Below are 18,736 nucleotides of genomic sequence, written 5' to 3'. Positions count from 1 at the left end.
CCAGCGCAGCCACACACACATCCACACACAAAGTGCATTCATACATAGATGCCTGCTTGCATTTCCCCCCAAATTATGGACGGTTATGTCATTTTATTGCGTGGCAGTTTTTGGATTAAAACGTGCTTGTTTGTTTCCACCTCTTTCTGCCGTAATGTTTCTGCTCCAACCACACTTAAATGTGATACAGTGAGTGAGAGACTCCTGGAAACATCTAGAAAAGGAAAAATAGTTCCCCTCTCATTTAATCAACTCACATGGATATTATTTTTTTTACTAAAAAAAATCATGAATGTGAACTTTTCCTCTCCTCCATTCCCTGCTGTTACATCTGTTGCATGTGCTGCAGGCTGGTGCATTGCCAAGGAAACACAAATGCCAGGCCCCCCAGCTGGATGTTTTTTGTTCTGACAAAGTTCTGCAAGGTTCTAGTAATGTTTTCAGTCGGAATTTATTTCTTACTTATCAGCAAGTTAGTCTTAAAAGCAGGTTAAAGTTCTCTATGGACATATTCTGAACTTTGCGTTGAGAACACCCTCTGAGAGTTTGTCCTGGAATAATTTTTTATAGTGTTTCCTCAACAACATCCCCAAGACATCCTCAGAATATTACAGGCAAAATGTTCTATCTTTTAGTAATATGTCACATCGCAGGAACTTTTTTTTTTTTAAAAAATTATGTCATCTGAGGCCTTTCAAAACATTTTCTGAATGTTGGTTTGAGCATGCTCTTCCTTTGTTATCATCTGTGGGTATGTTCTATATCTATACATCTCCAAAACATCCTTAGAACACTGCAGGCAAAATGTTCTACTTTATGTCAACATATTACATTACAGGAGTGTTTTTTAAAAACATTCTGTCATCTGAGGCCTCAATGAAATCGTGAAAACATTGTTTGAACGTTGCATTAACCCTCCTGTTGTCCTCATTTACAGGCACCAAAAAATATCGTTTCCTTGTCTGAAAAAAATCCAAAAATTCAGCAAAAAAAATCCCCAAATTTCTGAAAATTTGCAAAACCTTCAGGAAGAAAATTCCAATAATTCCTTAAAAGTTTTATTTTAGAAAAATCCCCCAAATTTGGCAAGAAAATTCTTGTAAATATTTTCAAACAATGAGTAAAAATCTTCCAAAAAATCCTAAAAATATCTAAAGTGATTACATATATATCAGTAAAACTTCTAATATTTTCTTTAAGAACATTCACAAAAAAATCAACCAAAATCCAGAGAAATTCCCTGGATTTTGGTTGATTTTTCTTGTGAATGTCCTTAAGAAACATTTTTGACATCTTTTTTTTCCACCAAAAAAATGTTCAAAGATTTCCCAAAAATGTTGACGTCAGAAGTTTCACCGTGAAAATATATTTTTTTCCACATTTTCGAACTTTAAAATGGGTCAATTTTTACCCACAGGACAACATGAGGGTTAATAACAGCCTTCCTTTGTCATGTAACACTGTGAGAATATGTTATGGAAAAATGTTCTATAATGTCTTTACTCAGCAACATCCCCAAAACATCCTCAGAATATCGCAGGTAAAATCTTCTCCCTTTTGTTATTATATTGCATTATAGGAACATTTTATAAAACTAATCTGTCTTCTGAAGCTTCGATGGCCTCTTGAAAACATGAATGAAGATTGTCCCTCCTTTGTTATCATGAAACGCTGTGGGACGTCTTACAATATAATGTGTTCCCGCAACAACATCCTCAGAACATTGCACCCAGATTGTTGTATTTATTTATGCATTTACTGAATGTTGCTTTTTGACATTTTCCCTTTGTTATCATATACCACTGTGAGAAAGTTCAAGGGGAGAATGTTCTATAATGTGCTACGTCAACAACATCTCCAAAACATTCCTAGAATATTGTAGGCTAAACATTCTACCTTTTGTTGATATATTGCTTTACAGGAGTGTTTTATTTTTTAAAAATCTGTTATCCGAGGCCTCGATAACACCTTGAAAATATTTTTTTGAATGTCGGTTTAAGCATGTTCTTCTTCACGTAACATAATCTGCCAACATCCTCCTAATATCCTCTGAATGTTGCCTTTAAATATTATTTTTTAATCAACTTTTTTACTGTTTAGGATCATTAATTTAAAGGACAAATGTCATTAGAACTTCTAAGTAATGTTAGCCAATGTTGTGGGAATGTTTCCTGCTTGTTAGGCTGATACAGGCCTCTTACTGTCCACATTCATGAAATCCACAAAACCTGCAGGCTGCAACTCAGAATTCATCCCATCGGTCTATAAACTAGCAGGATTTCTAAACTTTTGTTTTTTCGTAATAACTTCCCCTGACCCTAGAAGAATGTTGATTGATGTAACTGTCACCTTCTGCAGTCAGAGCAACTTAAAGCCAAAGAAAAATGTGCCACTTTTCTCTTTCTACATCTCATACTAATTGTATTTCTCCATGATCCCCTGCTGTTCCATCTCTTACATGTCCTGCAGGATGGTGCACTGTCAAGGCAACACAAATGCCAGACCTGATACAGGCCTCTCGTCTGAACAATGGTGCAAGGCTTTAAGTTGTTGCATTATGCCAGGTCGTACAGCCTGGAGAAAAGAGATAACACTGTGTTTTTTTTCTCCTCCTCACTGCTCAGGATCCCTCTGGGCGCTCTAATCTGACTGTTTGATCTACTGAACCCACAATGCTTTAGGTAAAGCTGTGTGTCTGCAAAAAAAAAGGGAGAGATCCACTTCCTAAAATTAATTTTTTTGGTTGAAGTTTGTTCTTGAGAAAGTGAGAGGGAACAATGAAAAGCACTTTTAGTTTTTAATTTGCTACAAGGGTCATGAAACTATTAGAGGGCAGCCTGAAGGCCTCTGCTGACCTGAGAACGAAGAGGTCAAAGGTTACTAACTTTCATCTTCACATCCTCATCCTTTTAGCACAAACCGTGTCAAGTTACTGGATCAATCAGCCAAGCTGGTCTGGACATGTTGCTAAAGTAGGCAAGATGGAATTAAATCCAAGCTGTTTATTAACATACACGAGTGTTCAAATACTAAATCAGTAACTGTTAGTGTTTTTGTCCGGAGCAACAAAATTCCATTAATAATAGATATTATCCCAGATGGTCCTCATAGATTAAATGCTTCCACCTTGTGGTGAGAATGTAGAAATACAAAAAGACTATATGCAGTTTTCAGTATAGAATTTCATGAAGTTAAAACAGTTTTAGCAAAGACTGTGGCAGAAATAAGCTTACATGTGAGTAGATAACGGTAAAGGCGTATATACATGTTTGAAAAATAAATATATCTTTGCTGATAAATGAAAATGGGTGACGAATTAAAGGAAAAACCTGACTCTTGTGTGTTAAGTCAAGACATCCAGTTACCCTGTGCAATAGGGAGCAATGTGCATTCATGGTTTGGGTCCACTTGTGCACTCGTAGAGGAAAACAAATCATATTGCTCAAACAAATGTAAAATGCAGATGCCACTGAGCTAGTTGTGACCTGTTTAAGGTGTATTTGAAATGTAACCTTTCTGAGCTGAGAGCGTAGATCAGTTTCATTCCTAGTTTTGCAGAACTGGTCAGGTCAGACTTCTGTCAGTGTCCTAAAGGAGGTATGACACAGTACACATTTAAATCTGCAAGATGTAAACCTGACATAGTTTTAGATGAAGATCAAAGAGTAAAAGATGGTTGATTGCTCGTCAATTTTTGGACCAAAGAGGACAAAAACTAAAGTCTTCTTCTGTCCAAGTGTATTTAGGAATCAGAAGAACTTTGAGTATTTGTAGCATAAAAAATGCTTTTACTTGTAATACACTGAGAACATTTTACCTCCATTACTGAAGTGATTTAAATCTTTATTGATCAAGCATGTTTGTGCATTTAAACAGTCCCTCCAGGAATTCGCGATGTTGCGATCACGCGAATTCACGCAAATTCAACCAATCTCCGCGATTTCTGCGCGACCTTGCAATTTTGTCCAATCACCGCAACTTTTCTGCAATTTTGGCCAGCCTCCCGTGAATTCCACCAATCATAGCAGTCCCCAGCGCAAACGTAATGCATGTACGTCCCGAATTCACTTCCTTGTTTTTGTTTGAAGATGCAGACATGTCCCATTCTAATGTCTCTCATTTACCAACAAAAATTACTGCTGAAGACTGTGCAAAACAATTCCCTGGTGTTCTTCACCAAAGCGGAAGTAAATTGTTTTACACCCATGCAATATTGAGGTGGAATACAAAAAAGATTAAAAAATTATCAATTGATAAACACTTTTCTACCACGAAAGATTAGACGTGTTGAGCTAAAATAACTGAGAATATGCTGCTTTTTAAAAAATCTACCCTGCTGTTTGTGTCACACAAAACAGCCATTCTAAACAAAATACAATTAAATAATTAATAATAATTTAATTTTTTTTCAATTTTCTGACATTTTGCAGACATCATGTCAAATATAAATAATATAAAATAATCAGCAAACTAATCAACCATAAAAGTCACAGTTTGTTGACCTAAAAAGGTGTATTTTAAGCACAAAACAGTTCAATTTCTAATAATAACATGATGGAAAATTTTCAGATTTTACAATTTTACTGTATTACATGTAAAGTGTATACACTCTATGTAGGTTATCTATTGTCAACTTACCCACAAAACCCCAACTTGCTAACGTCAGTTTTGTTTTTCTGTTTCTAGACAAGGAGCTGGAGACGTTAAGAGGCGAGAACCGGAGGAACATGATGCTGTCAGTCGCCCTGCTGGCTGTCAGCGCTCGCTTCTACTACATATTTTTCTACAGCGAAGAAGACTCATGATCGCATCCAGGATCTTAAAGGGACACACCAGTCTTTAGAGAGCCACCAGCTCAGGACAGTGTTGCTATGAGGTGATATACACTTAAGCCAAAAAATTATTTATAGCCCTATCAAATACAGATTTGATATAAATAGGACCACAAAAAAGTCTGAAGCTATAACCAATTTATGTAAGATAGAAAATGTAAAGAAACATCTTTAACAGGGTGACATTGTCCAAAACTATTCGTACGGTCTCAATAATCGATTGCAAACCCCTTATTTTTTATCACAGCCTCCAAACGATTTTTGTAATTGCTCACAAGCTTCTTGCAAGTATCTGTGGGAATTTTGGACCATTCCTCCTTTGCAAATGTTTCAAGATCCTTTGAGGTTGGAGGGTTTCTGTGCTGTCACATGTTTCTTTAGCTCCATCCATACGTTGTCGATGGGGCTTGAATCAGGACTCCAACTTGGATACTTCATAACATTAATATCTTCGTCCTGGAACCATTTCTTCACCTCCTTGGCTGTCTGCTTCTGATCATTGTCCTGCTCATAGGTCCAACGCTCTTCCTGCCTGCTTGAGGTTTTCTTCCAGAATCTTGATATACTGCTCTTTCCTCATCATGATGTCTTCCACTTTAACCACGTTGCCCGTTTGCAGAAAAGCAGCCCCACAGCATGATGCTTCCACCTCCATATTTCACAGTAGGGACCGTGTTCTTTGGTTTGTAGGCTTCGCCCTTCTTTGGCCAGATGAAAGCCACATCTCTGTGGCCAAAAAGCTCAATTTTTGTTTCATCTGACCACAGAACAGATGACCAGAAACTTTCACATTTCTTTAGGTACATCTTTGCAAAGGCCAGATGAGCTTTTATATGCTGTGTTGAAGCAGGGGTGTCTTTCTTGCTCCATAGAGATTATTTTGGTGCAGTATCCGCTGGAGTGTCTGCCTTGATAGAGTCATACCACTTCACTTAGTTCCTTCAGGACAGCCTTGGTAGTAGTCCTTGGATCGTTTTCAACATCTCGCTTTATCTTTCTGGCAAGTCGAGGTGACACTACTGACTTCCGACCACATCCTTTGAGGTTTTTGAATGTGTGAATTTTTTGGTACTTCTTGCTTATACTTTGCACCGTTGCCTTTGGCACCTGAAATTGTTTGGCAGCTTGTACCCTTTTCCTTCCTTGTTAGCGTTTACAATCCGTGCGCTCAAGTCCTCACTGAGCTCTTTGGTCTTTGCCATGGCAAGTCTTGTGTTGACTTGAAAGTGACTGAAATGTCACAAGCAAGTCGACTTCTATAGTCAGAAAACTGGTGAAAAAACAAATACTCAGAAACATTGAAAACAATATTAAACACTTTAGATCCTTAGAGAGAATGGTTTGTTGGAACATCCTATGGCTGTCTGTGTTGGTATCACTGGGGCATGAATAATTTTGGAGTTTAATTTAACACCTTCAACAGTGTTACTTCACACAACATAATTGGTCATGGTCCCAGACTTGCCTGCATGTCCTGTTTTTGTCAAATCTGAGGTGAAACACTGATGTGTAACTGAAAAAATTATGAAATACCTTACATGTGATAGGGGTGTGAATAATTTTGGGCTTAAGTGTTTGAGGCCATGATCGTGGCCACAAGGATGAAACATGAAGAGCCAGAGTTGTGTTGATGAAATACCTCCGTTCTGCCTTCAGATGGCGCCATTGCAGTTTCTACATCTCTGCTCGTCATCAAACTGGGTTCATCCTGCAGTCCGAACCCAGCACAGCTTCATTTAGTGTGTATCTGCAGCAACGTGGATGCAAAGTTTTAAGTGTTAGACTTTTTTTTTTTTTGCAACTCAGTCTGTCTTTCCGAAGTGGAATAATCACAAATGCATGCGGTAACTAATGCCCACTGAACAGCTGTACACCACTGCATGCAGCTCAGTACATTTTCTAATACATGTGAGGTTATATTGAGGAGAAGGAGTGAGCTTGTTGTCTTTTTTCCTCCGCTCGTGTACAGTTTTTGGTTTACCTGCTGTATAAAGATGTTATTGCAGACTGACATTCAACCAAAATAAGCAACTGAATATAAACTTTGACTTATGTGATATTGCTGTAAATATTGAAGAGATGCTTGATGAAATTCTGCTTTTCAGTCATGAATGATTATGTGGGATAATGCATGCTGCATGACATTTGTATAGTTTGATGAAGGAACACATTTGATAGATTTGGGAGTCTTACTCAGAGAACTTGAAGAATGTATTTTTAGTTTTTTTGTTTTTACTCATGCTGCCATAGACCTAATTCCTACCAAGAGCTTGAACATGAAATGTATTTTTAATGCAAATGTTAATAAAAAAAAGTTTCAGTATTGGGTTTTGTCCTTGTAAATGACTTGTTACTTGGGCATTTATGTATGTGTGTTGTTTCTTTTTCATGAATATATTTAATGCTTTGTTGCCATGTTGGAAGAATATTGTTGTCTTGTAAATGCATTAGTATTTTACAAATGACTGAGTGCATGTTACAAGATTTCACTAGAGGATCAAACATCAAACTAGAGCAACAAATAATCCAACAGAGAATTTAATATGTAATAGGACCATACTATGTGGATCTTAAATCTATTTTGACAGATAAAGAAGGTGAGATCTGCTCAGTAAGTTTCTGTCAGTGGAGACTGGAAAAGCTACACAATGTGGTCTGTGTGGAACGAGGGAGTAGTCTGATTAAATGGTCTTAAATTCTGCTCTGTTCTCAAAATATAGTAAATATAACAGCATTCACGCTTCTGATTTTCAGTCCTTCACCTGTAATAAGTCACTTAAAAACCAACAGATCAGAACCAATGTATCCAGTATTAGACGTGTTTTTATTCAGGACCGTGACGAAGTGGGTGAGAACTCTCATTTCTCCTCATCACTTGGCCCTTTATACTTTCATGCTGCTAACATATGCTATATGCTGTATCCAATCCAATCCAACTTTATTTTACAGCTAATAAAGTATGGCACTGAAAATAATGTGGTTAAAAGAACAAATTACAGCTCTCTCCAAATCAGTATCGGACACATGATTGCGTCTTTTTAAATTGTTCTCCATGCAGAACCTCCTGACACTCATTATAGAGCAATGTGGAGCTCCATGATTTCTGCGTGGGTTTTCCACTCGAGTGGCCATTCTTCATGTGTTCACGGTCCAGACCAGCTCTAAACTGCGCTTCCTCGGCGACTTCCGGTGTTGCAACAAAATAAAATAACAGCCGTATTTTGTATTTCGGGTTTAAAAAGCTAGAGCAAAAATACAACACTGTGTTTTATTCATTAGTTAAATAATACATTGCTACATTTAGGTTTTAATAACTGAGAAACAAAAAAACAACGGGGTTTATTGTTTTTTTTATTTTATTTTGAAACGGAAAAACGAATGAGCGCACCATACACGGATTTTTAAAATGTCTTTGGATTCATTTTTGTCCTGAAAAAAATGGTTTCCAATGACACGAATCTGTTATTAGTGTGTTTGTGATAGTGGCTACAGGGTTTATATCTTTACTAAGCTCCATTTTTATGGTCCTGTCTACGGTCCGAGACAGGTTGAGACTGAGTAAACCGGATGTACTGAAATATCCGGATAATTCCGGTCTTCTATGGAGCTAATTAAAATGAAATTGAGGGCAATACGGCAGAGAGAGCTACAGAATGAACAGAGAGAGGAGCTGTGGCAGATAAAATGAGCTAATCAGACGTTATTTTCTCATTAAATTGTCATTATGCGAGGGAGCAATTTGCCTTGACTGTGTAGCTAACTAGCTAACAGCTCGCTAGCCGCTACTAGCTAATACTAACTAGCGCCTCAGTGTTGTTTCCACGTAAATTGTTTTGTTGGGAGTTTTTTGAAAAATACACATTCAAATAGCACCATCCTTGTAGTGTCGTTTAGTTCTGCAGAAATCACGGTGTTATCTAGACAAGTTAAAAATTATTTGAGAAATATTAACACACTGACCTCATCTCTGGTTTCCTTTCTCCATCCAAACTCAACGGTTTCCAGTTTCCTCAACTGGACTTCACGTCCACTGACTCCACTTTTATCATCTCCCGGTATGTCCCTGAACCGCTTCAAGTCATCCACAGAGGATTTAGTTCACAATGATGACATTTTTTCTGTTTCTATAATGCTAGAGTGAATGCTCTGTGGGTAAATAACTATCTATTATCATGATTTAATATTATCACTGTGTTGCACACAAACATATTGTGATATATAAAGCTTGACTACAATAGAAATAAAGGAGAATTTGGAAGGCCACAAAAAAATAATAATCAAATGAAAATCCAAAATTGTCCAGTGTTTATACTTTCTATTCCTTATTCCTAAGAATTTGTTTTATAATTCTGTGTAATTTGCTGTACATGTAGACTACTGTTCAAGAGTTTGGGGTCACTTAAAAATGTCCTTATTTTTGAAAGAAAAGCAGTTTTATTTCAATGAAGATAGACTGGGATAGACTCCAGCCCCCCACAACCCTAATGAGGATTAATCGGTGTAAAGATAATGAATAGATGGATGAATATTATCAATAAAACCTCATCTCTGCGTATCTCTGCAAGTTTTATATTCAGAAGTTTTTTTTCCATGAAAATAATCACTTCCTGCCTTAAAATTGCTGAGATGCAACTCCACACTTAAAATTTCACCTCACCCCCACCTCTTTCTCTCCACACACCTTGACCATGCAGCTCGAGCACACCAGCACACCTACAACTCTGCTCAAACACTGTAAAACTACCCAATGCAACTCAATGGCAAGTTAGAAATGTCCTTATTTTTTTTAAAGAAAAGCTGTTTTATCTCAGTGAGGATAACATTAAATGAATCAGAAATACAGTCTAGATATTGTTAATGTGATAAATGACTATTCTAGCTGGAAACGGCTGATTTTTATTGGAATATCTCCATAGGGGTACAGAGGAACATTTCCAGCAACCATCACTCCTGTGTTCTAATGCTACATTGTGTTAGCTAATGGTGTTGAAAGGCTAATTGATTATTCAAAAACCCTTGAGCAATTATGTTAGCACATGAATGAAAGTGTGAGTTTCCATGGAAAACATGACATTGTCTGGGTGACCCCAAACTTTTGAACGGTAGTGTAGGTCAACTTTAACTCATTTAGAGCAACTTTTACTCCTTGAGAGGAACTTTGACTAATGCAGAACAACTTTAATTGATCGTGTTAAAAGGTTAACTGATGATTAGAAAACCCTTGTTAGCACATAAATAAAAGTGGGAATTTTCATAGAAAGCATGAAATTGTCTGGGTGACCCAGACAATTTCATGTATGTCTGATGTAATTTAATTTTCTCAAATGTGCAGCTTTTTTTTAACTTTATTTACAAGTTTTACACATTATGAATGTACCCACATGTCAGAATCATTTTAGATTACAGTTTTTGAATTTGTGCAAACTTGCATGCCCATCACCCCCTTTCTTTGCCATGCATACCTAGAAATATTTATTTACACAAGAAATGAATGAGAACATGTTGTAATGTGACTGTTTGCATTTGAACCATTGCAAGCAATATCTGCATATTTCTATTTTTAGCATTTAGCAGCTCAGATCTTCATGTTTCTTCATTCTGTCTTTTCACAGGAAACACACATAACTGATTGAGGATGGCTGTGAATGTGCTGGGTGTGGTGGCAATGGTGGCATTCTACCTGCTGATCTTGGGCACGGGCATCTGGGCGTCCAAGCGAGCTAAGATGGAGGAGAGGAACTCCATAGCAGACTGCATGGAGATCACGCTACTGGCTGGACGCAACATCAACTTGGTAGTCGGCATCTTCACTCTCACTGGTAAAGCAGTCAGACTGAGCTTAGTTGAGACATCATTTTGAATTATTCTGATGATTCCTGTATGTTCTGTTTGGAGATAAGGACTTGCAAGTAATGACTGACATCAAGCTGTGATGCATCTGAAGGAGAGTAAATGTTTGGTTTGAATGAAAAAGTCAGTGATATACACAAGTCAGTGCATGTTTTTGATTTGTTGTGGGTTTGCTTCTCTGCAGCTACATGGGTTGGCGGAGGCTTCATCCTGGGCATCGCTGAGGCAACGTACAACCCAACGCTAGGCGCAGTGTGGGCGCTCATGCCCGTGCCTTATGTCGTGACCTTCTTCTTAGGTGAGTACCATCTGTTACTGCCCTGCATCTGGGAGTGGGTCCTAATGAATCCTAATGGCTTTGGTGAACCTGTGAGTCATTCTAGAATTGGAGGACATTTGAGCTTCAAAATTTTTGAAAAATAGACCTTCTCTTGTGCAATTTTCTGCTCTATATTCATCAATAATAGGTAATAAACTCTCAAAGGCTTGACTGGCTCAGCTTACACATCAATGGTGCCATCTCATTCCATGTTTTATTTGGTGTTTGCTAACCCTACTCTAATAACAGTAAGAGGGTTGCTAATCCATGCTAATGTTAGCTTTTTATCAGTAGTAGAAGCTAGATATTTAGCTAGCTGTTACTGCTGACCAAGAGGACAAACTGACTGATGGAAAAAAGTAAAAAGAATTTGTCTGATCCTGATAATATGAGGTAGAGTGAGACATTCAATCAAGGCTGACAATGGTATGAAAAATAGAAGAGAGGACATAGCTTTGCTCTACCCATTCTATAGGAAAACTGTTTGATGATGTTAATTCCAGTGTTTCATGTGATTCACTGTTTTCTTCTTCTTTTATCAGCTATAAAACTTATGCCAACGGGGTTTTTGTGGGACACATGTTCCATGCGTAATAATTATTATTTTAAAATATTATGTTGATTTAAAAAAAAAAAAAAGATCCCACAATTACAAGAGACATCATTGAAAAAAATTATACCAAAAAAAGTTCATGGTGTTATCTGCAGGGACGTTTGTTTTCATAATTGTTCGCACACACTTGTTCCTTCACTTTTTCGCCTGACCTCTTCCTGTCTCTTTTTTGAATGAAAGAAATATGGCCGTGCTTTAAAATCGATGGCTGCACAGTTTCCAGAGAGACAATCAGCTGTTCTCTCTGTCTGCAGGTGGCTTTTTCTTTGCCAAGCCAATGAGAGAGAACCAGTACGTGACAATGATGGACCCCTTCCAACAGACGTACGGGAACGTCCTGAGCACCATGCTGATTTTACCCACACTCGTGGCCGATGTGCTCTGGGTGGCACGCACACTCATCAGCCTGGGTAAGTTGCTTCACACTGTAAAAGTAATTTGTGCGCGTTTGTTGTCTTTATTTGGATACGTTTGCATCCACTCCAGCAAAGTTCCCTGAGACTGCATCACATTTACATCCCAAAAGCAAATTACGTAAGCTAAGGAAAAGTGGGATTAAGTTAGGATAATCACGCTAATATAATGCAAGGGCCAACTAGTTCTAACCAGCAACATGTGAACAATAATTATTACTCCACCAAGGAACATGGTGGAGTTATGTGACAATCGGCGTTGGATTGTCTGTATGTTCATCAGTTTGTTAGCAACATTACTCATAAACGGACAAACGGATTTGGATGAAATTCTCAGGGAAGGTCAGAAATGACACAAGGACCGAGTGAATAGATTTTGGCAATGATGCGGCTTATAGTCTGGATCCACGGATTTGTTAAATATTTCTGTATCATTGTGAGATAGCGGCACGGCGTCACTGTAACTATGACAAGTGACAGTTTATCTCTGTCAATCCTCACTCACCACGCTGCTGTGTTGTTACAGGTGGAACTCTGAGCGTGATCCTAGATGTGTCCTATGGTGGTTCAATCATCATCTCCTCAGTGGTGGCCATCGTCTACACACTAATGGGAGGGCTCTACTCTGTCGCCTACACCGATGTCATCCAGCTGGTTCTCGTCTTTGTCAGTCTGGTGTGTAAGCTTCTATTGACATGTTTCCTGGGGAACTTTAGAGCCCCGTTCCTTTATTGAACGATTAACATCATTCAAGCATGTATACAATCAGATTACCCACTCAGCTGAACAGAAGAAAGAAATAGATGAAAGAAAATAGTAGAGAGAATTTCAGTAGAGAGCCCAACAGGTAGCTTGTTAACTCAGACTACATGCTAAACAAGAAAAGCACTCAGAGCGCAGCACTCCGCCAAGGCTGCTCAGTCGTGGTATGATTTCGGACAAATGAAGTCTTTAAACAAATCGTGGTCCGCAGCCGTTGATTTGGAGTAGGATCGCAATCGTGTGAGCAGGCGGCTGACGTAGCGTTCGCTTGTAGTCATAGTTATAGTGATGCCGTTCCGCTATTTCACAATACAGAAATCTGCATCACTGCCAAAATCTAATCAGGTGGTCCTTGTGTCATTTCTGACCTTCCCTGAAAATTTCATCCAAATCCATTTGTCCATTTTTGAGTAATGCTGCGCACAGACGGAAGAACAGATGGACAGACAAATGTACGCCGATCGTCGCATAACTCCGCCGCGCTCCTTGGCGGAATAATTAGCTGTTGTTGTTGTGTTTGTGTATGCAGTGGCTGTGTGTTCCATTCCTGTTGACCAACCCTCACTCTGTGGACATCTCACTGACGGCGTATAACCAGATCTACCAGGCTCCCTGGGTCGGCATGGTGGAGCTGGACGAAGCCGGAAAATGGTTCGACAACTTCATGCTGCTGGTGATTAAATACATGCATACAATCAAAGCACTACATGTTATCTAATGCATGGCAAGTGGACAAGTATAACAGCAGCAGAGGTATGACAGGATTGGTCTTCTCCAGCTGCATTGCTATACAAACTTATTCCTGTCATCAAACTGTGTGTTTGTGCCAGGCTCTGGGCGGCTTAGCCTACCAGGCATTCTATCAAAGAATCCTGTCCGCCGCATCTTCCACCCAGGCCCAAGTGACCTGCTTCGCCTCCTCATTCTTCTGCCTGGTGCTGGGTATCCCGTCTGTGCTGATTGGAGCCGTGGCTGCTTCTACAGGTCTATCCACTTGACTTACACCTCAGCTGACTGTTCTCAAGTTTTTGCATTTGAAATAATCATATTTTCAATATATTTTCATTGTTTATCTCTCTTTCACTTTATTTTTTTCCTGCATAGATTCACATTCACTACCGTTCAAAAGTTGGGGGTCACTTAGAAATGTCCTTATTTTTGAAAGAAAAGCAAAGCAGTTTTTCCAATAAAGATTACATTAAATTAATCAGAAGTACAGTCTAGACATTTTTAATGTGATAAATGACTATTCTAGCTGGAAATGGCTGATTTTTAATGGAATATCTGCATAGGGGTACAGAGGAACATTTCCAGCAACCATCACTCCTGTGTTCTAATGCTACATTGTGTTAACTAATGGTGTTGAAAGGCTATCTGATGATTCGAAAACCCTTGTGCAGTTATGTTAGCACATGAATGAAAGTGTGAGTTTTCATGGAAAACATGAAATTGTCTGGGTGACCTCAAACTTTGGAACAGTAGTGTAGGTCAACTTTAACTCATTTAGAGCAACTTCAACTAATATGGAACGACTTTAGCTAATGTAGAGCAACTTTAACTCATTTAGAGCAACTTTAACTCATTTTAAGCTAAGATTTGGTTCATTTTCACAACAAAACCAAAAGTCATTTGTGATAAGTTTGAAAAAAAAAGTTTAAAATCTGTTGATTCTTTCTGTTTTTACAGTTTTGTGATAATTTTTTAAAAGATAACTTACCTTTCAAACCTGCCGACAGAGTTTGGGTTTCAGAGGGTTCAGCTTTGAATCAGCTTTGAAACAGGAGGGTTAACCCTCCTGTTGTCTTCATTTACAGGAACCAAAAAATATTGTTTTCTTGTCTGAAAAAAAATCCAAAAATTCAGCAAAAAAAATTCCCCAAAATTTCTGAAAATTTGCAACACCTTTAGGAAGAAAATTCCAATAATTCCTTAAAAATTTCCCTCAAAAATTTTATTAAAAAAAAAAAAAATCCCCAAATTTGGCAAGAAAATTCTTGTAAATATTTTCAAAAAATGAGTAAAAATCTTCCAAAAAATCCTAAAAATATCTAAAGTGATGACATATATGTAAAACTTCTAATATTTTCTTTAAGAACATTCAGAAAAAATCAACCAAAATCCAGTGAAATTCGCTGGATTTTGGTTGATTTTTTTTTTTATGAATGTTCTTAAGAAACGTTTTCTTAGCATTTCTTTTTTCCACCAAAAAATGTTCAAAAATTTCCCAAAAATGTTGAAAATGTGGATATCAGAAGTTCACTGTGAAATTTTTTTTTTTTCCACATTTTCGAACTTTCTAACGGGTCAATTTGACCCGCAGGACAACACAAGGGTTAATCCAAATATTCATGTCCTCCTCTTCGTCCCAGATTGGAACTCTACCAGCTATGGGTTACCGACCCCCTACGAGCGCAACCAGGCCGGAGCCATCCTCCCCATCGCTCTGCAGTACCTCACCCCTACCGCTGTTTCCATCCTCGGCATCGGTGCTGTAGCAGCTGCTGTCATGTCCTCCATGGACTCAGCCCTGCTGTCCTCCGCCTCGCTGATCTCCTCTAATATATACAAGAACATCGTGAGGAAGCAGGTGAGGCTTTTGGAACAAGATGTCAGCAACATGTCTGCTACTGTTGAACCGGGGATCTTCTAGCTACAAGGCGAAAGTGCTAACCACGGAGGACCCTAAGTCGAGGACCCTATTTATTTAATTTTGTATTGTGGATTTTTAGCTCTATTTTACGTTATATAGGTATTTTTAGATATTTATTGTTTAAATTATTTTTACGGTAAAATACATTTTCTAACGTAAAAAATTGAAAACAACAAAGAAATATAAAAGATAATAATTAAAACATGTTAAAAGAATATTAAATCGAAATAAAATGCATAGCGTACAGCGCTGGCAGCTGATTGGCTCAGCGACCACAGCATCAGTCTCTCCAGTCTCCACTGTCTCCCGTGTATAGCAGCGTATAGTGTCTCGCCTTGTCCATGTCACATTGAAGTTTGATCGCTGCGCATAGTGTTATTTCAAGCCCTACAATGTCGATCAAACGTTCTGCGCCTTCTAAGGCTTCTGGCACCAAACCCAGAGTGTGGGGAGGGTTTATAAAGTCTTAAAGTATATATAAATAATAAAATAATAAAATAAATATAAAGTGGCAACTTTGCGGATTTTCACCTATTGCTTGGGGTTCTGAACCTAACCCACATGACAGACGAGGGACCACTGTACTTTGTCTCTGTTAGCCGACCCTTTGACCTACAAGGCTCTGAGGCAAGAGATTGTATAACAAGGTGTTTCCCTCTTCACCAGGCATCGGACCGGGAGATTCAGTGGGTGATCTGGATCTCGGTGGTGGTGGTGGGTCTGATCGGCACCGCCCTCACCTTCAAGGAAAGCAGCGTCCTGGTGTTCTGGATGGTGGGCGTGGACATGTCCTACACCATCATGTTCCCCCAGTTGGTGTGCGTCCTCTTCTTCAACGTCTCCAACGGCTACGGCGCCACCATCGGTTACATGATGGGAGTCATCATGAGGCTCCTCAGCGGAGAGCCGCTCGTCAACCTCCCGCCTGCCATCCAGTTCCCCGGCTGTCGGCTGAACAAGGAGGGAATACTCACCCAGTTCTTCCCCTTCCGCACCACCATCGTGGTCATCTCGCTGCTGTCCATCCTGCTCTTCTCGTGGCTGGCGTCCATCGTCTTCGACAAGGGCCTGCTGTCCAAGAAGTGGGATGTGTTTAACATCACAGCAAGCAGAGCTCCACAGCCACAGACACTGACATCAAACGACGAAAACTACGAAGATGATGAAGAAGACAACGAAGAAGACGACGAAGGAGGCTATGAAGGAGATGACGAAGACAGCTATGAAGGAGGCGATGAAGGAGACGATGAAGGAGATGATGAAGGAGATGACAAAGACTACGATGAAGGAGACGATGAAGAAGCTGCCCAGGCCGAGCAGCTGCTGGCCACCACCACTGGCTTATGTCATCAATATCCTCCTTAGACCCAGCTCTATTTTTACTTTGCTGTACTGATACTTTCAGCGAAGTATGACTTTTTCAAGCAGGACTTTTACTTCTAATGGAGTGTCTTTATAGTGGTACTTTTTTTTTTTAAATGAAATGAGATTTTTCTCACAGGACTTTTACTTGTAATGGTGTATTTGTATACTAATGTAGTGGTACTTTTTTTTTTTAAGTTAGATTTTTCAAGCAGAACTTTTACTTGTAACGGAGTATTTTTATATAAAAGTGTTGGTACTTTTTTTTTTAACTTAAATTAGATTTTTCAAGCAGATCTTTTACTTGTAATGTAGTATTTTTACTTTGAGATATTAGTACTTCAGTAGAATTATTCATGCAGAAAGTTTACTTATAATAAAGTGTTTTTTTTTGAGGTATTGGTACTTTTCCTTGAGTAAATATTTTCATTAATGATTTTTAGTTGCTATAGAGTAGTTTCACTTTGCTGTATTGGTACTTTTACTTATGTATGATTTTTCAAGCAGTACTTTTACTTGTAATAGAGCATTTTTCTTCATGTTAAACCAGTATCTGGCTGGTGCTAATTTACCACCATTGTATGCCAGCTTTTGTGTAAATGGGCTGGAGCGTTAAAGAATTAATTTTGGAATAAATATTGTAAATTACAATGTTGAAACATGTTCTAAAAGCTGAAAAAATGCAACTTTTTAGCAATTGTCACTGTGTCCCGCAATTTCATCACAACAAATAAGCTTGAAACATCGCAACTTATGTCACAAGTTTTTAGAAAGGGTGCTGCGAATTCAGGCATTTTCGGCCACAACGATCTCGAAAAACACCCGCGAAATCCTGGAGGGACTGATTTAAGGAATTTGACAAATGTATATGTTTGCACACAACAAAGTTCAGGAGGAAATCCACATAACCATATGAAACCAGGACAACAGAGTGAGACAGACATATATAACAATCATATAAGTATTAGATACAGTATTTGCATACAGACCAGGTACATAATGGTGACAAATTAAAAGAAAAACTTGAACACCAGATCTGGTGGTTCTGGTATGCTGTTTGCTGCCATAATTTGGGTTAATTTCTCCCCATAGAAGAAACGGTCACTGCAAATCAGCAGAAAGTTGTCTTTAGTAATCATCTTAGTTCTTTGATGAAACATTTCTGTCCTAATGAGGGTGGTCTCCTCCAGGATGGCAGTGCCTCTATTCATAGGGCATGTGGGACCCATGGTTTAATGAGAATGAAAATGATGTGAATCTAATGGTGTGGCCTTCACAGTCACCAGATCTCAGCCCACTATGGGAGATTTTGGATCAGCATGTTTGACAGTGCCCTTAACTATAATCAGAATACTAAATGAGAGGATATATTTTGGTAGAAAAATATTCATCCCAGAAACTTTAAGAATCAATGTGAAAGCTGCAGTGAAGCTGTTTTGGCAGCATGTGGAGGTGTTAGACCTTCCCAAGACTGTGTGGCCTTGATGTACTCACTTCATATGCCAGTCCTGCATCGATAGTGTTTCTGCAGCACTAAACCTGGTCATCCCGGATGCAGTGGAATACAGCTCAGTATATTCACTCAGGTGTTATACTCACCTTTTTAAAGATGATTCTCTGGTATTTTTGCTCTTTTTGAACACACAAGAGGCAGACAAGAAACAGGACAGAAGATAGATATGCCATGTAACACAGGTCCCTGGCTGCAACTGAACAAACAGATACCGCTATATGACCATTAGGCTACTAAGGTACACCATTTAACTAGAAAAGTCCATATTGTTTTGAAATCAGAGGTAAATTTTGTGCTTTTTACTCCAATCATTTAACAGCTTTAGTTACAAGCTACACTGTGATAGACTGGTGACCTGTCCAAGGTGTCCCCTGCCTTCACCTTAAGTCAGCTGGGATAGACTCCAAACTTTAAACAAAGTA

General features: G+C 38.7%; 1 protein-coding gene across 1 annotated transcript; it reads left to right on the top strand.

The window, feature by feature from the left end:
- Nucleotides 1-10,467: 10,467 nt before the first annotated feature.
- On the top strand, nt 10,468-17,187 carry LOC111568185 (high affinity choline transporter 1-like). Its single transcript, XM_023269695.2, has 8 exons — nt 10,468-10,651; nt 10,867-10,980; nt 11,869-12,024; nt 12,554-12,702; nt 13,319-13,462; nt 13,620-13,773; nt 15,159-15,376; nt 16,106-17,187. The coding sequence occupies exons 1-8, from the start codon at nt 10,468-10,470 to the stop codon at nt 16,802-16,804; spliced, it is 1,818 nt and encodes a 605-aa protein (XP_023125463.1). The 3' UTR covers nt 16,805-17,187.
- The last annotated feature ends 1,549 nt before the right edge of the window (nt 17,188-18,736 follow it).

The sequence above is a fragment of the Amphiprion ocellaris genome, chromosome 4, assembly GCF_022539595.1.
Source record: "Amphiprion ocellaris isolate individual 3 ecotype Okinawa chromosome 4, ASM2253959v1, whole genome shotgun sequence".
Lineage (NCBI taxonomy): Eukaryota > Metazoa > Chordata > Actinopteri > Pomacentridae > Amphiprion > Amphiprion ocellaris.
This window is presented reverse-complemented; position numbering and strand designations above follow the sequence as displayed.

Excerpts from the sequence above, each read along its gene's own strand:
- LOC111568185 (XM_023269695.2), top strand. The coding sequence starts at position 10,468 with ATGGCTGTGAATGTGCTGGGTGTGGTGGCAATGGTGGCATTCTACCTG. Across the intron at positions 10,652-10,866 it reads CGGCATCTTCACTCTCACTG|CTACATGGGTTGGCGGAGGC; the intron begins GTAAAGCAGTCA and ends GCTTCTCTGCAG. Across the intron at positions 12,703-13,318 it reads TTCTCGTCTTTGTCAGTCTG|TGGCTGTGTGTTCCATTCCT; the intron begins GTGTGTAAGCTT and ends TTGTGTATGCAG.